Genomic DNA, 25510 nt, shown 5'->3' with positions numbered 1-25510 from the left:
ATATTGATGTATGCAAGGAGCTATATTATTGTATGTCACAATACTGTTATTCGCAAAGAGCAATGTTACTTCATGCTACACCGAATGTAATGTTTTGAAACACCTTTTATACGTTGTATACGTTGGTCAAATGTTATTGTTATGAATGGAAAATAAAATTAATAAAAACATTAAAAAAAAGAAAATGCTCCTCATAGGGGAGCATTGGGAACAAAAAGCACATGCACGGCCAGTACTGCACTCCTCCAATGAAATAGAGGTTAGCCATGAGAACCGTGTTTGACTCGGTTCCCAAAGAGGAAGTGCCTCTAGTGACTGTCAGATAAACACCCAGTAGAGGCATATTTACCCTGCAATGTAAGCAGTGCTGTATCTACTAAATGCAATGCTTTACATTGCAGGGTTAAAACTAAAGGACCTATATAGTGAGGGGACCATTTACTATGTCTATTACAGTTCTCAGTTTGCATCTGTATATTAAGCAATGTGTAACAAGAATTGAATACTTCTTCCATGACCCTGCAATATATATAAATATATATTCTTTGCCTGTCTTTATTTTATATGGACAGGGACATTTCATTTTGTGTAAATGTGTGATGAAGTGTTTCTATAATTGAAGATATTATTAAGGTACATCTGCAGTGTTTTGTAAATTACGTTGACATGTTGAAGGAACACATTATGGAAGTGAGCCATTATTTGCCTTGAGTGAAATGAATACTTCCAGTTGTCCAAGCTTCTTTTATTTTAAATGTTCTGTTAATGCAAAAGGTTAATTTATTATAGCTCACAAAATGCACATTAATTCAATTTCTGTACTTTTTTAACTCAAAAAAATAATTTAATTTTCCATTAAAATTCAAGATACATGTTTTTAAACAAAGAACAAGATTCTGACTTAATACCTGGACAGCTGCACTTATAAACATACACAGTAGAACATTCAGGTTAAAACTATTTTTTCAGCATGGATTGCAGAATATAATGTCTACCCCTGCAACTTGTCCAGAACAGAGCATTTAGACTTATGTTTCCATGGTGAAACTAATTTCAATAAAATAAGATCAAAACAAGAACCAAGATTCTTATTTAGGAAGATGTTTTACTAAATATCGTTTTTCAGTCACTACAAGATCTGATCTTCTGTCCATGATGTAAGTGGATTGGAGTTATTAATTTCTCATTTGAATAACAATATATAGGTTATTAAATTAAAGGGTTACTCCAAGCAATAAAACAGTGCTTTCATAAAACACTGTTTTTGGTTAGAGTAAACCTTACTGTGCTTGACTGCCTACCCTCCCAAAATTAGAATAAATAAATAAGACTAAAGCTTACTTTCGTTTTGCGCTCAGGCCAAGTTCTCCCGGAAGCCTAATCTTCTTCTGGAGATATAATATTATCTCGCTGGAGAGGAATGGATGTCCTCGAGGACGGAATGAGGGGGGACTTGGGCGGCATGGGAAGACTGTGCTGCCATTGGTCGTCTGTCGCCAGCATGCTCTGTCTGCTAACAACAGACGTTCATTATATGCACAGAATTGACATTAACCAACCTCTTGTTCTGGGCTGGCTAATGATGCCTTTATTATGCTGCTGGAGGTGGAGTTACACCTTCAGCAACAAACGGATAGATCTCTGTATTCACACACCAAGAACCATGATCACTTGCACATGCAAAAAATAGAAAAACAAATTAACATATAATAATTGTGCGTGAATTAACAATAATTTCATTTTTATTTAAACACTAACTTAATGTTATGTTTCTTATGCTTAAAATGTTATGTTTCCAATTTTGTTCTGTCTTTAGAATCAAGTAAGTTATTTAGTTTATAGTTATTACTTTAACACCGTAAGATAAGAAACTTCTGTTGGTGTTTAATGTGCGATGACAACTTACCTAGTCAAACTGAATAATCTTTCAATGCTAATATAATAAGCCCAAACTTTTGGGAGTCTTTAGAACTAATTGTTTAGGAAACTTTAGTTTTATCTGATATTTTATCTAATATGTGGGTCTATATTTTTCTAAAATAATTATTAGTGTAAAAGAAATAAAACATATCACTTAATTACACATAATGCCTTGTAAATATATATCTACTAGGAGACTGTTATGGGATAGTAAATCATCTCACTGTAGCTGCATCACAGTACATCACACTGTAGCAAATATATGTTAAAATGCTCTCAGCATTATTTTCTTACTTTATATATGAAACTGTTGAATTGGAAATTAATTCTAAATTATTCACCTTAATGTGATGTTTATTTAGTCAGGTCTTCCTTAAGAATGTTAAATATATCTCCTTTATGTTATACATCAATAATACTTTAAAATGACTCCATAGTCACCAGAACAACTACAACTAATGGCATTTTGTTCGGGTGAGTATAATCAGTCCCTTCAGGCTTTTTGCAGTAAACACTGTCTTTTCAGAAAAAAGGCAGTGTTTACATTACAGCCTAAGAATGCCTCCACTGGCCACTCTTCAGATGGCTCCTAGAGATGTTTCCTGAGTCAGTGCTGTGCCCTCTGCATGGAGACACTGAACTTTCCTCATAGAGATGCATTGATTCAGTGTATCTGTATGAGAAGATGCCTATTGTCCAGGGCTGTGTTAGGCTTGTGCTGGCTCTGCCCCTGATCTGCTTCCTTGACAATCTCAGCCAGTATAATACTGTTCAATGGGAAGGCATTGTGATTGGCTGAAATCATCACTTCTGATTATGTCAGCCAAGGAGTCAGATCAGGGGCAGAGCCAGCAGCAGACTGGAATAAAGGTAAGATTACTATACATATTACTATATTTAGGGGGCAAGGAAAGGCCAGGGGGGCTATATTAGGCTTTCAACACTACAGGGCAGGGATAGGCAACCTTCGGCACCCCAGATGTTGTGGACCCTTACACCCATAATGCTGGCAAAACATCATGGGAGATGTAGTCCAAAACATCTGGAGTGCCGAAGGTTGCCTATGCCTGCTATAGGGAATACATATTTGTGTTCATGACCCTATAGTGTTCTTTTAAGTCAAAGGTGGCCAGAAGGTAGATCCCTAGCTGTAATGAAACTTCAACTCCTTTAATGCATTTTCAGCCTAAGGTAAAGCATTATGTTTCAAGTTTCAAGTTTCAAGTTATAAAACACCTTTTAGCCATCCAAGGTTTCCAGATCCCTAAAGCATTTTAGCTTGCTGAAATACTGTATGTGTGAAGAGTGTGTCCTCTTGTTTGTAATTTTACAAAAAGTGCAGATTTCAATAGAAATTGGCACTTTCATAAATTAACCTTGTTACACCCCCATGGCTGTCACTCAGAAAACTGGTCCATTTACTTCCTGGTTTGGTTAGCTCAGTGGAGCGAAACTCAAGAGACAGTTATTGCCTTTCAAAGACATTTCATTGAGATGCTTTGGGAAGTCTGTGATTGGAGAGCCACAGAAAGTCTAGACAGGACAAGAAGATGGTGGTGGTGAGAGAGGGAGGCTGTAGCAAAGGCAGCAGACTGCCCCCCGCTTGCCACTCCCAGTTGTAAATGCCTTTTAAGTAACTGTTTTATTTCTCTTCCTTAGCCCCAAGTCATCATACATCCCTGCATGAAGGCCTTTTAATTTTACTCAGCTCAACCCCCCCACCCTTGTTGTAACTATATATCCATGGTCTTCCAGCTGTTTGGAACCATAGCCAATCATCTCCTCATTCCCTTCACATGCTATCAGCTGCTGCAGTTATACTATTAGCTCTCTCTGCTATCACATACAAATCCCTCTACTACCTCTTGTCTCATCTCCCCAGTTTAACCTTTAGATTGTAAGCTCCCGGGAAGGGTCGTCTACCAGTTGTATCGGTCTGTTCTTATTGTGTTTGTATTTTTCCCAATTGTACAGCGCTGTGGAATCTGTTGACGCTTTATAAATGTCAGTAATAAATAAATTAATTAATTAATTAATTTGAAAAATAAGAGAACTGCAGCTTTTGCAAGCTGTTTTTAGATATACCAACAATGGGGGGAAAATGCATATTTTATGTGGGGTATATCTACTAAATAGTGATTCTTGTTTTGATGCTTTTTTTTTTTTTTATTCTTTTATGTGGGCAGTGGAGTGTCCCTTTAAGTTGTAGCTACTCATATATATATATATATATATATATATATATATATATATATATTGATAGAGTGTAGTTTTTTTGATTTTTTTACAAAACCTGTACTGGCAATCTGCAGTGATGATATCAGAATTCAGCAGAAACCCTCAGAAACTGAGAGGCGATTCTAGTCCTCAGTCTCTAGAAGTGCCTAATTACCAGCAGGTCCAGCTTTTCAGCATGCTCACAGAAAGAATTTAAATTGATCTGTGAAAAGCATTTATTAAGACATGCTTTCAAGACAGAGTAAAATTGTATGCCATGGTGACAGATAAAATTTCCTAGTACAGAAATACTGAACAATGACTCATCGTTGCAGCTTAGCTTTTCGGTTTCTCTAGCCAAAACGTTTCTCTGTTTTTGTTCTTTTGTTACTATTTGCTTTTTTTTTCTAATTAATATTAAACAGGACGTGCTGAAGAATCTGGATGGTTACAAAAAAGCTTTTCAAGAGATTCATCGTTCTCGATCTGTCAACGGAGTGCCAGTTCCTATAGAGCAGCTTGATGACATGGCTGAAAGGTAATGAATTTTCACCTGGCTAATTTGATTAATTATAAGAACGAAAGGCTAAACATTAAAATATGATGGATGATTGAAGCAAATATGGAGAGACTTTTTGTCAACTAGCATTATGTTTTACCTATTGGCTATTCCTTATGTGTTTAGTTTTCAGTTTTAATTCCTGCTATTTTATTGATTAAAAGTCTCCTTTTTTTTCCCCAAAATTACTTTTGAGGATTGATATCAGACGACCTTAATTAATCCATTGTTGTCACAGGACCTAACAATTATATTGTGTATTTGAAGCAGTCGTGAAGATGCAGCAAATAGACAAACTGGGGACCATTTGTTGTACTGATAGAATTATCTTAATTTATCTTAATATGTTTTTTTTTCCTTAACTATAAAAAATGTTCTAAGACTAATATCCTAAAACAGTGCTTTACCATTCTAATAATTAATATAGTATTCTTATAACATTTTTTGTGTTCATATTATCATACCACCTATTTGTAGGAGATAATTTTTTTTTCATATTAATTGCAGTTATTCAATAAGTTTCCAAATATTTTTTTAGTTTTCCTGCAAGCCTTGAGATAGTCATCAAACATTAATTTAATATAGTATGTTTAGTCATTAGTGTATGATTAAGTATGTGTGTCCTCTTACGATATCTGAAAAATATAAAAAATATATTTTTTAATGAATAGCCAAGGGAACAATGAGCATATTTCAAAGGTACCACACTGTTATTAAATTGCATGTTCTACTTCAGAAAGAAAATACTTAGTGACAGCTTTGCTAATCTGTCACAGTAGGTGCATTAGCTTAGTAAATATGACCACGCAATCTGTTAGTACGTAGCATTTCACAGTAGTCCTTATCAACTGGACACTTTAGATAACACTTACAGGTTTATTAAAAGTTCTTTTGGGGTGAACGTGTGCCCACAGCTTGCATGCGTGAGAGTTGTCCAATCATGGCAATTCCAACTGTTTTTGGTCTACATTCCCAAGTATAGTATAAGTAGATGGCCATGCTATCATATTTGTCATTTATGGAAATGTAATAATTACAGAAATAATCTATTAGATATACGTTATTTACTGTGACGACGACATTTAAAATAAAATTACTTAAAAAAAAAAAAAAAAAAAAAAAAAGAATATTATTTTTTCCATCCTCACTTTGAGATTTTGATTTTTTTCATGGGGAGTTTCAATCTGGCAAAATAAAAATGAGGCTATGATTTAATAAGTACATATTTTGAAGCATTAGATATATTTACAATATACACATTATTATACATGTGTGTCCAAGTGCCATTTCCAATTACTCTACTACTCCATTCACATGTATCCATTCTTCATAAAATGTATTACCTGAGATTTCTTTACCAAGAATTAGACTTGTGCAGAAAGAGTATGTCCAAATCAAAACCCAAACTAATTATTTTCTCGTGATTTACCTGTAGAGTCTTATTTAATTAAATTAATGATACATTAAAAATGTTTGCATCAAGTATTCAAAGAATAGTCAATTAGCATTAACACCTTTTTTTTCTTTCTTGTAAGGTCTTTATTCTTGAAAATCAATGAAACATGAGACATGAAAAAAATATAATATATACCTATAATAATTTCCAAATGCTATGTTGCTTTTGGTATAAACAGGGTACAATGAATTTTCTTAAGACACAGTGGAGTGATTTGACTTTACATTAAAACAACGTTATCTACTTGCAGGTTCGATTTTGTTGCAACCTCTTCTCAACTTCATATGATAAAACTTGAATTCATGGAATTGAAATACCGTCTTCTAGCACTTCTGGTCCTAGCAGAATCAAAATTAAAATCATGGATCATCAAATATGGCAGGAGGGAATCAGTAGAACTACTACTACAAAATTACATTGTAAGTAATACTTCTGGCATTCGTCTATTCTCAAGTAATGTACAGAGATAAGTTAACATTTATGTCTGTGTATTCTTATATAAAATATGGGGTTTGTTTGCATATGGAAATATTGTGTTTAGCCATTAGACTGACAAACTCCAATTTTAGTGGGTTCTAGAATGCATAATGTTTCATTTCACTAGGTTGTAGATCCAAGTAAACTTACAGTTGCCAAAAGTAAAAAAAAAAAAATATGTAAGTGGAAAATGTGACCCCAGTCTAAATAGCAGAAAAAAGAGACACACAAATTGCGGAGTTTCAGTTTTTTGCTTCCTGATTTAGGGTGATTCCTTCTCTTTGCCTGTCTTGTTGTGTGTACCACAGACAATTATTTTCCAAACCTTTTTGTTGTCAGCAAAGTATATTAAATAAACACATTTCTAATTAGCACCAAAATCCTAAACATATCACTAAGTATATGGTTTATAGTAGTTATCTAAACTTTCACACTTCATCAGTTTTGGACCACTTTTCAGAGAACCCAGAGAATTGTTGTCTATGTTCCAAAGTGCCAACATTTAGCATAATTGATATGTGATATTGCATAAAAGAGTAACGCTATTTTGTATATTTTCCATAAAAAATATGTTTTGTATCATTGTGCTGTTATTAACATTTCATTAACTTTTGTTGTGCTTTGTTTTATTTTGGTATTTTCATTAATATAGTGCCAAACCCAGTCCCCAAGTACCACCTAACAGTCCAGGATTTAGAGACTACCCAGTTGTGTCTAAGGTGTTTTTAGAAGAGAAAAAAAAACACTTTAGACACAACATGGCAATTCCTAAATCCTGGACCAGTCGGGGGTACTTGAGGACTGGGTTGGGAACCCCTGATATAGTGTATAAAGAAGCATGATTACCCACAAGAACTGAATTTTCATCCATCTCTTTCTAAATATTCTAAACTAAACACAAACTGCGTAACAAATCACCATGGCAACATCTGCTGCAGATTTTCCATCAACGCAACAGTCATCTCTAAATTTCAGAGTATACTTTCACATAAATGCAAACATCTTTAAGTGCCACAAATTACAAGGGAAAAAGAAAAACATTCCACTGCAATCACGTGTACCTGTGGATTGTCATCAGTAGCTTTCTTAATATAATTGCCCATTGCATAACATATAGATGTTATCCGGTTCCGTCGTGATATTTATTATATTGGCCTTTAGATTTGGCATGGTTTATTTTACGTGTGACAAAAGTGCATAAGGCAATCCAATACTCACATCTGTAGAACTGGAAGAGTTCATATGTAAACACGCACATATACACATACAAGTCATGGTGCAGAAAAAAAAATATATATATAAATACACATGCTCATATACAAATGCAAACATTCACACATATATAAAACACCTCTAACGTGTGGGTGTATATTGACCATAAATCATATACAATATACTAAGCTAACGTTTAAACAGAATATCAGTTACAACAAGCCCTTACATAAATACATTGTTTCATATAGATATTCCTTAATTTGACGCTATGAAATTAGGAAAGATTAGTGAAACATTAACGGCAAGATGTTATTTCAGAGCGATTGTCACAGTGCCAATACAGTGTAGTATTAATGATATTTCTAGTTTAAATAATGCAAGCATGATTTTTGTTTGGAATGTAATGTACTTTAAAATTTTCTATTGCAGACATTTATTGATGGCAATAGATTCTTTGAGCAATACGAATTTACCAGTCAGTCACTTAAGCAGGCAGCAGAGATGTATGTGAAAGCTGATGGATCAGGTAAGATCAGGGTCAGATTAAGAGCCCAGTGGGTCTGGTGCTGACAATTATGATGGGGCCTAATTACAGAAACTTATCGACCAAAAACACTAAAACAGTCATACCTCTCAAGAGTCATGTATCTGATGGAGTTGGTGTTGGAGGGAAACTCAAAGGATGCAGCTATAAGAAAACACATACTCTATGCTAATCTCGCAATGTCCATGGGCAGGGTAAAAGGGTGCACCACTGACGTGAATCATGTGACCAGAACTGCCAAAAGGGGCGAACATGCCCAAAAAGGGGGCATGTCTGTCCAAAGAATTGGAAGGCCAGTCTGGCATCAGTGTCCCTATGTATCACAGTGTCAATGTCCCCATGTCGCCCAGTCCCCTAGTCTCCCAGTGTCTGTGTCCCCATTTCTCCCAGTGTCCCCATGTCTCAGTGTGTCCCGTGTCACTAGGATACTAGGGGACACAGAGACATGGGGGCACTTGTGAATACAGACATGGGGACACTGGGATACATGAGGACACAGACATTTGGGGACACTAGGAGAAATAAGGAGACAGACACTAGGGACACAGACATGGGGACACAGACACTAGAAGACATGGGGACACAGACACTATGGACACTGGCTGGGAGGCATGGGGACACAGACACTTGGGGACACTGGGAGACATGGGGCACTTGTGGACATAGACATGGGGACACTGGGAGGCATGGGGACACTGAGACATTTGGGGACACTGGGAGACATGGGGACACTAAGGACACAGAGACATGGGGACACAGACACTGGGAGACATAGGGACACAGACACTAGGGACACTGGCTGGGAGGCATGGGGACACAGACACTTGGGGATACATGGGGCACTTGTGGACATAGACATGGGGACACTGGGAGACATGGGGACACTGAGACATTTGGGGACACTGGGAGACATGGGGACACTAAGGACACAGAGACATGGGGACATGGACACTGGGAGACATGGGGACACTGAGACACTGGCTGGGAGACATAGGGACACTGGGAGACATGGGGACACTGATACACTGGCTGGGAGTCATGGGGACACTGGGAGACATGGGGACACTGAGAGACATGTGTCCCCATGTCTCCCTGCTGCCTTTTCCCCCATCCTTCACTTACCTGAACTGTAGTCTGTCTCTGTGCTGTGTAGCTGCTCGCCGGTGGATCAGTGAGTAGAGAGAGGCAGGGAGATGCAGAAGAAGCTGTAACTTCCTATCCCTGCCTCTCTCCCCTACTGGCCGGTGCTGGTATTGCAGAATAATCTCCGTTTATACGGAGAAAAATATTTGCATTTGTATTGCTTGTATTACTGCAGTACCGTCATGGCCAGGCAGTATTAAATACCAGTTGTGCCTTAAAATACCAGTCAGGTGGTAAACCTAAGAGTAGTCTGTAAAAAAAAAAAGTTATTTTTTTTTTTTTTTTTTTTACAATGGGCCTATTCCATGGGCCTGGGCCTGGAGCTGCAGCTCCATCAGCCCCTATGTTAATCCGGCCCTGGGTAAGATAGCTACATTAACTTATGACTTGAAACCATAAGAAAGAAAACATTAATGTACCTGAGCACAATTTTGAGCACTCGTCTAAAATCCTAGCAGCGTCCCTTTCTGGGGTTTCCTATTGAATTTCAAACATAATCATTTATCACAAATACTTTCTAAATAGTACAATACATTTGAGAGTTTCAATTTGTATGGCTCAAGCTAGTATGAAAATTCCCTTTATATTTATTAAGGCAGAATCAATGAGACAGGGATATTCTATGGCAGGTTGGTAAAGGATCGTGGGAGTTGTGAGTTTTCAGTTTGACTTTTTTGCAGTAAGATTTCCCTAGTTTCCTCTTGGAAATTATAGCTTCATATCCTCTCTTAAGATAATTAATGTAATCAACCCCCCACTAACTAATTAATTTAATAAACCAAATTACCGTAATCAACTGCCAAAATAAGCGAATTGTTCAAACCTTAAAGGGTTACTTCAACCCTTTTGAGGTGGGGGAAGGGACCTTTCCTGTGTATTATGTGAAAGGGGGTATGTATAGGGCATCGGGGGGAAGCAGGAGGGAGCAGTGGGTGGGAGAAAGCTCTGCACGCTGCCAACAGACGCAAAAGATGCACAGAATGGACATTGGCAGTCTCGGCTGCCAATGTCACGTGTGTTGGGGTGCAACTAGCCTCAGCACAAAGTTCAAAATATCTTGGTATGTGCAGTTTTATACAGACTGTTACCATCATTAACACTTCAAATTATTGAAGTAGTCATGGTGGCTGGAGTAACCCTTTCACCTTTGTTAATTTTTATTTTGCAATGAAACAAAAATGAGTAAGGATCCCATAATTAATGCATGACGTTAAAACACAGCTTTGCAATATTATATTTCACAATCACCTTCTTTTAGGTTATAGAAAAAATAATATCTCTGATAAATGTTGTATACCTAACTGTATCTTACAGACTGTTTTAAGAAATCATATCAATAGAAAGTGACAGAATCCCAGTGAGTAGTATGAATAACAATTGAAACTCTAACACCTTAGTGAGTTTCCCTTAAATCTCACAATAAACATGAATATACATACATATAAGGTTGAGTTTCTTTCTTATAAATGGTTTGACAATTTTGGGCAAATATCGTCCTAATAAGAACATACAAAATAGGAAAACAATAGTGCAATATTGTCAATATACATATGAGAGTGTTATGGATAAGTAAAAATACACTCACAAGTTTGGAGACAATAAGTATAGGCTCAAATTTCCAGCTTGGTGGGGTATAAAGGTCCCCACTCCCTTCTTTAGATAAATGGAATGGTTTCCAAAGAATCGAGTATCCTCTCAATAGTGGATATAAGTATAAAGTGCTTTATTGTGAAGTGCACAAGTGATAAAGATGTTAAAATAAAATATAAAAACATATAAATAAAAATGGAAACCTTACAGTACAAAGGTAAGTCCTTAATCAGGTATCTGTAGGTTTTAAGAAATCCACTTTTGATAAGTGTTATAACTACACAACGTTATAATGGCTTAAATTATTACTCTAGGCATCAAAACAGTAGCAGTTTTAGTGTATAGAACATGCCGCTGCAGTTTCACTGCTCGAATCCATTTTGCTTCTGTTTATGCAGCCTTAACCACACCTCTACTGGCTGTGACTGACACAGTCTGCATGTAAAAATGGTTTTGCTTTTAATCAGGTGTGTGTGTGTGTATGTATATGTATATATACATATTTGTGCTCGGAATTTCTAATACGTAATGGAATGTAGAAGGAGATGCAAAGTTGGTTGAGGTGTGCCAAAACCAATGTACGAGTAGGCCTGTAATAAAAAGAGGACAAAAGGAGGATTCAAAGTAGACACACTTTATGGCAAATTGCAAGTTACAAAGCAAGATTTCTGAAGGCTTGGCAGAGCTCCCTCTCTGGTCGAGATATATAAGTATTATCAATTGAGGATTTTCAGCGGCTCAGTCTCTTAATGATGTGGACTGGTGTGTTAGAGCTTGAAGCTGAAGATGCTGCGCCTTTACGGAAGGAGTGACCAGAGAAGGAAGCCGGGTTGTAGCTCAACCTTGATATTAGGGTTCTGACATGAGAAATTAATTTAGCTGTGGTGAATGGGTGCCCTTGGAGTAGTAATAGTGGAGTGTCAGGTGAGTGCGTGTGGTGAGACAACAAGAGTATGTCAAGTATTTTGACTGGACACCAAACATTCTCGGTAGGGAAGAGGGGAATGATAGTTTGATAAGTGGTGTGATTGGTTTTAGTCGTAGGTAATGAAAGTATGTAGTGATCTTCTACTTTCTTTAGGTGAGAAAGCTTAAGGCATTATGCCGTATCTACTTGACGTATGACTGTGAACTCCCTAGGTCTGAGGAAACCGTAGAAAGCCATAAAGATGACCAGATTTGTGTTATAGTCAAACGGGGATTTGTCCAGTAGGTCGCTAAGTAGCCTAAATATAGGACCATCTATCGGTAATCTGGTAGTGCCAAGGGGAACTGTAACATTATAATTACACTTGAGGATTTTCTTAATAGGGTAGGAAGTTAAGAAAGGTGCGTGATTAGGAAAGGTTGTGAGGACCTGTGTGTGTGGTGTTGTACCCCGGTAAGGTAAAGTTTTATGGTATTGTGTGATCATTTAAGGTGTAGGTGACAGAAGGAGGCAAAAGCCACCATGGTTTTAATGGAAAAGTCTCCTTGTAAGTAAAACTTACATTATGTGGGATCTAAATTGAGAGCAAATGTATAAATAGAATGTTATGTTTAAGTTGTACACCTGTAGTAGAGATGTTTAAACTGTTGCTATGCTGGTACTCGGAATACATATGTAAGAGTGAATTCAAACAAAGATAAAGAGCTAAGAACTGCAGTATATATTGCACAATACAGAACACATTTTGTAGGTAAATATTTAGAGATCAGGGCTACAATGCAAATACAGGACAGACTTCACCAGGTATGATAAAATATGTGTTAGAAGAGTTGGTCATTTGTTATTATATGATTGTGAATATATCTACAGCAGAACACTGTCAAGTTAGAGAGTTCATCTTCAACATATAGTAAATGTGCAGCAATTATTTTAACTATTACCATCAGCAAAAAAAATAATTAAACGAGAAACTGACTATCTATTAATTTTTAAGGTAATTCGAGAATGTCTGCTGATGTCTAACTGAGATATATCTAGTTCACTATACAATTTCATTGTTAAGGTTGCACAATCTGCAGAGCTTTATTAAAGGGACACTATAGTCACCAGAACAACTACAACTTAACGTGGTGATTTGGGTGTCTATTGCCTGCCCCTGCATGCTTTTCAATGTAAATGCTGCCTTTTCAGAGAAAATAGCCACTAGAGGTGCTTCCTGGGTCAGAGCTGCACAATGTGCATCATTGGCCTAAACAGCCACACAGTCACAATAGTGTCAGAAATACAATGTTGTAGTGTTCCTATAAGGTTATTAGTAAGTTAAATATATATCTGTTGGAAAGTTGGAAATTAGTTTATTTTTAAAATATATATGTTACTGCATGGAAGTTTTAGCAAATAACTCAAAATAAATTAAAATAATCATTTGTCTTACTTCCACAGTTTGGATTGAGCTGCATTATACATCTGTTTGGTATACATGTGTTGTTTTTTGTAAATGTATTTGAGCATGCTTTGATGTTTTGTAGTTGAAGAAGCCGAGAGTGTTACTAAGTTTTTGAATGAAACAACTACACAATGGAGAAACCTATCCGTGGAGGTGAGAAGTGTGAGAAGCATGCTTGAAGAAGTCATTATCAACTGGGATAAATATACCAACATAGTGGCCAGCCTGCAGGCTTGGCTTGAGGATGCGGAAAAGATGCTGAATCAACCTGAACATGCCAAAAAGGTGAGCAAAGATTCAGGTCACAGATGGGATTTTAAAAATGAAATGCAGTGCTGGATAACATAATATCGACAAGTATCATGAACGTTAAAATAAATGTACTACACATGTTTCTATTTGGTGATTAATTGTAATAATAACCAGCAGCCACAAACTATCATGTGCACTAACCCCTGTGCCAACAATGTGCTTATTGTAAAATGTGCTTATATCACAGTGTAAAACTGATGTACTATATGTGTAATAACTAACAAGAAAACATAGATATACAACATAGTGTAATCACCATCAAAAATAATATAGCAGCACCGTATGATATTATCTCATGATTCTATATGTTTCTTTACAAAATTGAAAAATTGTGCCGTTATTTTACTGCCATATTGATGTTACATTCTGTTGCTCTTAATAGGCTTGTGCCTGCTGTCGTGGCAGCACAGTCACTTTTGTTACATCTAACACAACAAAAATAAAAACATTTTATAAAAATAATAATGATAATATAGCAGCATGTATTTCATGCACGAAGCAAACTCACATTTTCTTGAGTGGATTATACTTGGCTCTAGATTACAAGACTTTCAGTTGACTTTCTCTATATGGCATTCAACCTTCCTTCTGCCGGCTCATGATATTCAAACTTCTCGATTGGTTGTTAAAATATAGATACATGAATGTAAATCTGTCAAATTCATGACGTTATGGTATATAATAAAATTATTCACTCACTGGTGCAAAAGGCCCCTTTTTACCATTTAAATGTCTTGTAGAATGCTAGTTCAGCACCGGATACAGAAATATCCCAGTAACAACAATGTATCAAACCTCACATAAGTTAAAAACAAAACAGTATAAAAATCTTCAGTTCATAATAAGAAAGTATACGTGCTGGCTTTAAGACACAATTCCATCAGGTGATGGGCCCACTAACTAATTTATTTATTCAACCCAATCAATCAATCAATCAATCAATCAGCTATCAAAAAGGGCTAAGGGTTCACACATTAAAGGGTTACTCCAACCCTTTTGAGGGGGGAGGGACCTTTCCTAGTAGCATAAACATTAAAATAAACACATAAACATTCTCTAAATGAAAATACTAAATGTATATTAACGGTATTGGTACATGTACAATATAACGTGAATGTGTTTATGTTGACTGTAGAAAAAGCATGTTTGTTTATACATCTCCTGCAGTATCCTGATGCACTAACTTTAGTGGAGACCACTTTTCTCCTCTGAAAGCTTATTTGATTTTCCAATTATGCAGTTAGAATAATACATTGAAAACCAAATATTACATTATTGCAATTTTAGAATGTAAATGTAAATCATGCATCTGAAACAGATGTGAGTCACTTAACTAGCATTTTGTAGTTGGGCTCTGACAGTTACTGACAAGCTAGAAAACTGAAGGATTGAGTAATCTGCTATCTACAGAAACAAAATTATACCTTGTCTCCATGTCTTCATTCAGATCATATTGTTAGCCCTTTCCCTTAAAACATTGAATCACTGGTAGGTAGGTGGTTTGTCACCTAACCTTGGGTTGCCAGAAATGAGCAGGACATGGGAAGAGAGGTGGAAGGTTTAAGGTGGTCGGAAAGTCGTAAAATACGTTCGTGGAACAGACCAATGAATGAGGAAACAAAAGCTCTCCTCTTTCATTCCACTCTAGAATTTGACTGCAGCTCCAATGGCCGCTGTCTTCTACTTCTAAGTGGATGGCAACTTTCTTTCTTAAACTCATTCTCTCCAAAACAGAACTACTTCTCTTTCCTCCTTCAAATTATACTACCCCCCGTCTATCTCCCTCCAAGTCAGCAGGACTGTCATCTTCATCTCACAGTGTCTATCCTTTAAAAAACATTACTGAAAACACATTTTCTTCAAGCTATTAAATTGTAAGCAGTCCCCCCCGTCCCCCCCACACACACACACACACACCTTACTAACCTACCTTTTTTCCTGTAACTGAGCCATCTAAAAAAAAACTAATCCTTCATTGTTAACTCACCTGGCAACCTATTTTTTCTATTTCTTAAAATACCTCTAAACCATACTTCTTGTTTCAATGTGCCTACTCCCCTTCAAATGTAAAGGCCCTCAGCACCCTCTTTTCCTGTACATTCAACATATTCAACGGCACTGTGTAATTTTTTGACGGTTCATAAATAATAATACATTGATCATTCTGAAGTATGGCCAATAGATGATTCTTCTCCCTTTATCTTTCCTTTATTGCAATATGTTATGTTTATAGTCAGTGAAAATATTAGTCAACGATAATCAAATACTTCTAGTCATATAAGAAGTCTGAAATCAATCCCAATAAATAGACAGGGTTAATTATTAAATGAGAACTGAATCTGAATTTGAAAAGTTAGCCAAAATAACTGATTTAAAGGCGAGCCAGTTCTGTTTTCGTTTTTTGCTTCTGTGACATTTAATTTGAAATTCACTTTGAATTCATTGAATTTCTGCAATTCTCACTTAAGTAAATATCCCAGAGAAAAGTGTTCTAAGGAACGGTTAAATTGAAAGTGCTTAATGCTTAACAAAAAGAAAATGCAAGGTGAATGGGTGTGCAATCTGCAACAGATATCTGTGTGGCATTGTAATATAGAACATTGACAGTGTACACATGAATAAAATACATGTACACTAAAAACAGTATAATCCCAAAAATGCATATACAATCTGAAAAATCTTATTTGATTTTAACCGATACCATGAGCAAAAAACTAAAGCTCTCAGATTTACCTCTGAGTCCTCACCACGCTGTCAGTCCTTACATTGGTTGCTCATTAGAAATTGGGCTCATTTAAAAAAGTAGGGAAGCTGTATTATCTGTCTGATGTATTGCTTGTACTCATGATGTGCATGACTTTTAAGTGTTCTCCATATTGTTAAAGGCATGTCAATTTTATATTTCTGTGTAGGATTTCTTCCGTCATTTGCCCCATGTGATCCAACAGCACACAACCATGAATGACGCTGGTAATTTCCTTATTGAGACATGTGACGACACCGTTTCTAAAGACATCAAACAACAGCTGCTGCTTCTTAACGGGAGATGGAGAGAACTGTTTATGGAAGTCAAACATGTATGTGTTTAACGTCTTTCACAATTTTACTTTACGTAGTTTATTAAATTATGTTTAAATACATTATAAGACAAATGTATGTTAATAGAATATGGCTTGATTTAATCAGATTTATTTTCGGAGTTCTTTTTAGAAAATGAAAAGGTTAATAATCAAACATATTTTGCTTGTCCTATCTATAATTGGTCGTATGACTGTGCTAGTTTATCCAATTTCCTATAACAAAAATCAAAATAACATGTTACCATGGACACAATTTCATAATTTGATTGTTCCATGATTTTACGTTACTCTCCTTAGAACCTTTGATGCCTTAATATTTGCTTAGAAAAACAACAACAACAACAAAAACAGAAGTTAATTTATCAAAATTAGTATTCTATTTTAATAATGCACATTTAGATATAGAACTTATCTTTTCAAATGCTTGTTTAGTGTACATCAGTTCAATGTCCAGTACCACATAGTGCTGTTCAGAGATTAGTTTGCAAGAAGGATGGGCAGGTGATTGTGTATAGGGTGACTTTTTACAAAATATAGGCTTGCCATTTTTTTGTTTTGTTGCTTGGCTTTTTCATTTATCTGCCTTAAGAAAAAATTGCTATCGAAAACAATATTACTAGGTTTACAAACGTACTATTTATACATCTCTGTTTGGAATCCTGCCTTAAAAGAACACTCTAGGCAGGGCAATGCAACGGCTTCATCTCACTGAAGTGGTTATAGTGCCTGGAGTACTTTGGCAGCTTGCTTCTGTATAGTGTAAACTATTCTTGAAGGATTTAACTCTAAACAAGGGTTCCCTCAGTGGTGTCCAGGCTAATGTAAAAGCATAAGCCCAAGTGGCAATGCGTGATTAGCCATGATTAGCTGAGAGTGTCAGCTGCCCGCATTCAGTCCATCTTAGCTGCTCATTGCTGGTATGAATTGGTATGGCTAAGAAAGTGTGTAATGTCTGCTTCTGCCATACATGCAGTGGGGACTGAGCTGGGGGCAGGCAGATACCATCATTCATTCTTAAATAGTCTTAAAATGGTTCAACAATAAATGGAGGGATAGCTCCAGGGGAATCCAGGTACTATAACCACTTCAATAAGATAAAATGATTATAGCACCTGCAATGCACCTTTGAATTGAAATCTATGTTGGGCAAGCTATAATGTAGATATTTCTGTTTCTTTTCTAGTATGCTCGAGAAGATGAATATGACAGAGCAAAAAAAGAATATGCAGACGGCTTGATTGCACTGGCAGCATTTGCAGAAGGAGGCAATGAAAGAATCTCAACTCCGCTAGAAGTATCGTTTCTAAATGTCAGGATGTTTGTCCAAGATCTAGAGGCAAGTCTTGTCTTATTATTAGATGAAGAGAAGCCTTTGAAATCTTTGAAGTGAATCTGTCATTAAAAATGCTGAAAGATGTATCCACTCAACTGAGAACCATGTAGAACCGCCAAATGGCCTGCAAATTGTAGGCCAAAATAGTTGCTCTGGAAAAATTCTCCCTCTCTTACAAATCCCTTGTCATTTCATTTCTCTACATTTCTCTTTACTGTAAATAACACCAAGCAGCTATATTTTATTGCTATATTCCCAAATCTGTTTCTTTGTATTATGGGTCTTGAAATTCTTTAGTGCTGTGAATGTTGACAAATAGAGATTGTGGTGGAAGCATACAAGCAACAAAAGGACAAAAACATTTAAATTGGAGCAATTTTGCATAATTTTGCATTTCCAGCTAACACATGTTATGTAACAGCACGTTATATATTCTTTTTCTTTAGTTTTTTTCATAAAGGCACATTTTTCCAAAAGTGAAATAGTAAATTTTCTGGTGATACAAAAAAAAAAATACATTGTGAAGACAATTACTACTTGTGTTCTTCATGTTAGTTAAAACAATTTGAAATTTTTGTTTTTATTTTGACCAGTTTAAAAGTGGTACTTAAAGGAACACTCTGGGACCTGAAATTAGGTTGTTATGGTGCTAGGCAGTCCCAGCGCTGGCTCACCTTTAGGGGTAAAAGCGATCACAAAAATTTTACCCAAAAATCTACATATCTACAAAACTGTAGCTTAGGGCTGCCGTGGGTGGTCAGCTGACACTCTTAAGCAATCAGTGGCTCCCCACTCACAAATGGCTTGAGAATGTCTTCTCATAGAAAGCATTTGAAAGAAGGAGCGTGGCAATCACTGCACATGTACTTCTCACCCACAATGCTTCTCTATGAGTAGCATTGAATTAGTCAAGAAGATGTAGAAGCAACAACTGCCAGATTATGATGTGGGAGGAGCAGGTGGACGCAGTGAGTGAGTCTCAAAGATGGCAAAAAGGTAAGTTTTTATATATTTTTTTAACATTAATTGGGGGAGTGGGGGAGGGGGGTATTTTTGTATTCCAAATGCTATAGTATTCCTTTAATCTATGCCATCTATCCACATTCGTTAATATGTCTGTACTGTTACAAGGTAATATGGTAATAAGGATGCCATAACAATTACCAGAGTGGTGTTTTAGCAATCTAAAAAGGATACATATTTATTGCATAATACTCACTTGCATTGCCATTGTTTGTAATGTTTTTGTTTTTTTACAGGACATTAAGCAGAAAATGCCAATAATAGAAGCTCAGTACAAATCAGTAACACGAATGGCTCAGCTTCTCACAAAGGAATCCCCCGCTGTAGAAGCCAATGAAATGCTTGCCGCTGTCTCAAGAATTAAAGATCAGTTAAACAAAGTAAGAAGTTTGATAAATTATGCAAGTGGTTTACTGCTTGCTTTATTGCAGCACTGCTTCCTAGATATCTTGGAGTTTTGACAATGACTTCTATTCAGTTAATTGTCAATTTATACCAACTTTCAGCCCTTTTGTACAACAATTACATTAGAAAGCACACACTGTCCTTCCTTTAGAAGTAAAAATAATATGTGTTTTAATCTCTGATTAATTATGTCACTACTATGTCTTTTTATCAGTTCTCCATATCATAAACACCATGGCCCTGTTGTAACTACTTTATATATAGCGGTACATCGTAACTGTACACCTCAAAACGTTCTGTACATAATATTTCTAATGTTTTATTTGCTGGCATATATTATTATATTATTGACTGCTGTTGACTTCTCAAAATAGGGACTCTTCCTCCACCATGCCAGTAAAATGTCCCCAGTGTAAGCATATCTATAGACACGTTCATGCTGTGCTGATTGCTCTCAGGTACTGTTTCATTAGCACTCTCCGTATGTTATGCCCTGAGTGGGGCTTGCTGGGAGGCTGCCAGTCAGACTTGCATGCGTTAATGCCAGGCTGAGATGCACATTCTATTTGTGGACAGTTTTGGTGTTACCAGTAACTCAAGTTGAATTACTGGATCCCACCTCTGATCACAAAGGTATGCTGCTATTGTGTATATTTATATTGTTAATACTGTTTACCAAATGTTTTGTTTACGATTATATAATTAATTTTACCTCATCTATGTGATATATGCGATTGGGATGGGGTGGGTGGTCCATTGGGAGAGGGTCCAGTTACACAAGCTGTGTCACTGGCAATGACAAAGATGGTCAGATGCGGTGGCCCCATGCAGTACAGACCATGAATAGAAAACTGCTGAAGCACACCTTGCTAGGTCATAGTGCCCTCAGCACGAGCACAGCAATTGGTGCCCAATATAAATATGAGTACTTTCTGATATGTATTGTTTACTGAGCAGTTGGTGAATGAGATTAGAAGCAGATTCTTGCACTGTTACACGTATCACTATCACTTGTTTTCACACTTTTAAGAGAATAATGTCCACATTTGTCTCCTTGATATTGTGTTTTTAACATTAGACTTGTGATAAAATGAATTTATTATATTTTCTCCTATTGCACTTATAGATAAGGGAACGCTACCCTCCATTGCTTTATGAATCTCAGCAATTGCTTACACCGCTAGGGGAATTTGAGCAACAGATGACGAATTTCTATGAAGCTCTCGAAAAACTCAGTGAAATATTATCTATGTCAGATATAGACATGCAATCATCTTTAGTTTTTAAGCAAAAGCAAAGGGTATGTATTACATAACTCAAGGATTAATCATTTAGTGCACGAAGGCACCACATACATGCACAATATAGGCAGAAGAATTTTCAGCAAATGTTCCACATTCGGTTTTAACAGAAGCAAAATGTTTCCAGAAAAATAGATATTTATACTTGTGAATGTTGTACTTAATTTATTTTGTCCAGTTTTAACCAAACTTTGTAGTAGCAAATTACTTACCTGTCATATTCCTCTTCAGATGCTGAATTTAATATAAAAGCACACATACAGCACTTTAAATTTCCATCATTTTAAAATGATGTCTCCATCTGCTCAGTTAGTGTTCGTAAAGTGCACTTTGCCTCCCAGTTGATAATTTTCTGTTCTTTAACAAACTAATGTATCAACATAAATATTGTTTAATGATTCGTGTATAGCACTTAAGACATTGTAAGCTATTAGTGAAATGAGCCATGTAGAGATAACAGCATGTATGCAAAACAGGAGTTAGGAAGTAGAAGCCAATGTAATAAAACAGTTCTTAAATCAGCAGACTAAACGTGAATTAAAAGTCCTAAAAACATACAGGTAAATTGGTATGCTATATTTTATATTTCAATGATACATCACTATTAATCAATGATAAGTAGCCACATATTGAACCTGGACGTAGTGAGAGGAGAAGTATAAAGGCTTAAATGAATCTTCTGATTACTTACAATGGCTATTTTGGTTTTAATTACAATAATAAAACATATTTTTAACTATTTCAAGTTAATACAGTGGGCAATGGCAAATTATGACGGACGATAAATAATTAAATGGTATAATACATAAAATATATTGTCTCCATGTTTAAAAAAAATTACATATTTTACACATAACAGACTGATTGCTATATCCATCTGTTGTTGAGCTGCAGTACTGTGATGCTTAGCCAGTCACTGAGTATTGGCAGGACAAGTCAAATATATTCTGTAGATCAACGGCAGATGGATAGATATATTTTGGAAACCCTTTTACCTAATCTATACTAGACAATAAAACAATTATTTTTAGCTACTTTCCTACCTCCTACAGCACATTTGCTGCAAACATGCCCCAGGGGGGTGGCTACAGTGATTATAAAGTTTATGGCTTGTATCAGGTATAGAACAAACTGTTTTATCCAACGTTGTTTTTTTTGTGCTGTGAATCAAAAGTCAAAGATAAGCAAATCACACAAAACAAACTGTTTGCTGCCTCACTCTCGACATGTGTATACGTGTATGTGTGTATGTGTATACAGTATGTTTATCAGCAAGCGTATTTGTAATTCTCCATAAGTCAATAAAAAATAATGTATACATGTGCTGCCATTTTTCAAGGGGTTCAGTAATTTATAACTTCAAAGGATGACCCTGCCTGATTGAGGGTAGCAGTGTTGAAAACGATAGGACAAAACTGTATGCTTTCCATATTGATACATTTCAAAAGAAGTGGCTTTTTATGCTATCTTTCTGTCTGCCTGTTTAGCTGTCTGTCAGTCTAGGTAGGTTAATATACTGGAAAATGAAGATGTCTGCCCGTTACAATAAATTCATACAGCAGAACCAAAGGGTCATGAAAGAAAAGGAAGACTATTATGGTAATATTTTTTAACATATTTGAAATGTCTTTCTTCTAGGAGCTGTTGATTTACCAAGATAATTGTAAAAAGGCTCTGGGCATTATAGAGAAAAATGGCCAGGCTGTTCACAAGGCATTGGCTATGAGTAAAACCTTGCATCATTTTGACCGATCTACACTTCAAAAGAAATTGTCAGACGCCCAAGCTGCGTTTCAGGTGATTTGCAGCTGATGCCTTTTCTACGTTTCTCCACTATCCCTTTTTTTTTTTAGATCTGTATTCTTTTGAGTTGCCTTACTTAGAACTTTTCTTTCCAGCTTTTTAACTCCTTCATTTCCCCGAATCTTCATGTTACCTGTTTGCCAGACATACCTGTGAGACACGGTGCAGAACAGAAAGCAATAAGGGAACGCGCCTTAACCTATCTGTAGGAATCTGCGTAGGAAATACATTGTGCGTCCTATTAAAAGAGTTTTAAAATAAAAATAATACATTGTGTATGTCTCCATTTCATTTTTTTTCAACCGATAAAGTGCAGTTTTTTTTTATCTTTATGGTATTGTATTTTACAATCTTCACCTACTTCTGACTACAGAAATCAACTCTACAATTGTTGGTATTTTTGGAACTTGTGTATATATATATGTGTATGTATGTATATATATATATATATATATATATATATATATATAGTTCTCAGGTAGTGATCAGCACTCATGGATTTAAAGTATTAAAATTCCGAAGTTTATTGTGTTTCCATTAAAATATGATCAACGTTTCATTCGCATGATCTGATCCTGATGAAAGTCCCAAGGTGGACTGAAACGTTTATCATATTTTAATGGAAACTCAATAAACTTCGGAATTGTAATACTTTAAGCCCGTGAGTGCTGATCCCTACCTGAGAACTACATTTTCTTCCCTGGATTTCTAGCACCCGGAAATTTTTCATCAACCGTGAGTGCAAGGACTGTATATATATTTTTATTATATATATATATATATACCACTCACCATTTCTTTGGTTAGTGTCAAACCATTGTTGGTTATTTGACAAAACTGGTGACTCTTACCCAATAGTAGGCTGGATTGACCTGACCCTTAGCCTGTCATTGCCATCCTAAGACCGATAGTGGCTAATGTGGAAAAGCTCTTCTACTTTAACCAAGGTGAAATAGGTTGACAGGCTTAGAGAGCCATGCTTTTTGTCAAACATTAGTTTGACATTAACATGGAATTTGGAAGCTGACAACTCTTTGCACCTTAACCGCTGCACTGAGCAAATATAAAAATATGTCTTTTTACATTGCATTGATGATTTCAGGGTGGAACAGTTATGCAAGAGTTATTGAAGGAAAATACATATTTAATAACCTGTATTAAATATGTAAATGAAGACGTATACTTTTCTCTTTTTCTGCCATATAAGGCTACATTGATAAATAAGAACATTTTACTTTTCTTCTATATTTAGAAGCACATTTCCCAAAACAAGTATTATTTTATGAGACGAGTTAATAAATACAATTACATTGAATTTAAAATACAAAAAGTCAAATTTACAATTTTATAAATAAATAATACAAAGTATATTCAAATATAATTAGCTATATTGTCAGATTCAAGAAAAATATATATAGTGAAATAGGTATGGCCCTGACACCAACTGGTATTTGTTTTCACTTTTTTGTTGAAAAACAAACGTTCAAATTAAAGAATTCCCCACTTTGCTAAAGCATTCCAAGCTTAAATTACACCTTTTATCACAATACCATTTAAAAAAAAAATTCAAATACATGGAAAATAAAGGAGAAAAACTCATCCATACCTGTAGTATATGACAGAAACCCTCAGCCATACCCATGCACATTGCTTCAGACACTGTTTGAAAACCAACAGATAGTATCTATGGTCTTTCCTGCTTCTGAGCAAGGAGTAAGGCAGGGAAAGAGAATTTCTACTAACTACTAAACACTACAGGTGTGTTTAAGCCTACTCAATGGCAATGTTTTACATAGCAGCGCTAGAACTTCACTAAGATGAAGTGGTCTGGGTGCCTTTAGTGGTCCTTAAGTGCAATCACGCATGCTTGAGACATTTTTAGTGGGGGGGGGGGGGTTTCCAGTAAAACTGTCCCTATTTTTGCCTTTTTTCTGTACCAATAGCTTAGCTACATACAACCCATAATTATGTATATTTAAAATAAACTGACAAATAATTGAAAAATAACTGACAAATATTTAAACGCCAAATTGTATAATCCTCACGAGAAATATGGATCTTACCATCGTAATTTTTTTCACTTGATATAAAAATATAAAATTTTTGGTTAAATTTTAACAAAGCCAAAATTGTCAAATATATATTGTTAGGGAAAAGTTAAGCTACTTTTATATGATTTATGCTAACTGACTTATTTTAAGGGTTAAAATAAAGAAGTCATGTGCCACTGATTTTTTTTTATTTTTATTTTTGTAATTGAAAAATGATATTCATGGTACAGCCTAAATGTACCTGAAAAAGTTATTATAGGTCAAATATAGTAATTTCTAAAATATTACCAACACTTACTACTAATCACGTGTAGGTGCTCTCTGATAGCTTAAGCATCTACCTTTTGGCAACCTGCAGGTACTGTCAACATGTAATTGTTTTTCACTCTTCCTGCAGGTGCTAGTTTTACGATTAAACCAACGAAGGGTACCTAATGACAATAATAGCATTCATTAGGAACGGTGGGTGTCAAACGCTGAAAGGATTTGAGTGGTTGCTTTATATCACGACATACAGATTCAGTTGTTTCACATTTTTCAAATAGGGGAAAGAACGCACTATGAAGTTTAGTGTAATCTTAATACTGACATTTAGTTAAAGTGATACATTATGGAATGTTATTTCCATGTATTGCTAGTCTCATTCAGTCTTGATAGTGAAAGAGAAACCTCTTAGCTCAGTTGCTGTTTTATCAATACAGAACAT

General features: G+C 35.8%; 1 protein-coding gene across 1 annotated transcript in view; it reads left to right on the top strand.

Moving 5' to 3' along the window:
- The window catches only part of SYNE1 (spectrin repeat containing nuclear envelope protein 1), a 389325-nt gene that overhangs the window by 124482 nt on the left and 239333 nt on the right, over window positions 1-25510 (top strand). Inside the window, exons 12-20 of the mRNA XM_063443606.1 lie at window positions 4563-4675; window positions 6403-6571; window positions 8274-8370; window positions 13579-13781; window positions 16721-16885; window positions 18072-18224; window positions 19481-19624; window positions 20776-20949; window positions 22589-22747. Of these exons, the coding sequence (XP_063299676.1) occupies window positions 4563-4675; window positions 6403-6571; window positions 8274-8370; window positions 13579-13781; window positions 16721-16885; window positions 18072-18224; window positions 19481-19624; window positions 20776-20949; window positions 22589-22747 (1377 nt within the window). The remainder of the gene's footprint in view (window positions 1-4562; window positions 4676-6402; window positions 6572-8273; window positions 8371-13578; window positions 13782-16720; window positions 16886-18071; window positions 18225-19480; window positions 19625-20775; window positions 20950-22588; window positions 22748-25510) is intronic.

The sequence above is a fragment of the Pelobates fuscus genome, chromosome 2, assembly GCF_036172605.1.
Source record: "Pelobates fuscus isolate aPelFus1 chromosome 2, aPelFus1.pri, whole genome shotgun sequence".
NCBI lineage: Eukaryota > Metazoa > Chordata > Amphibia > Anura > Pelobatidae > Pelobates > Pelobates fuscus.
Note: the sequence above shows the minus strand (reverse complement) of the source record. Positions and strands in the feature narration are given on the sequence as shown.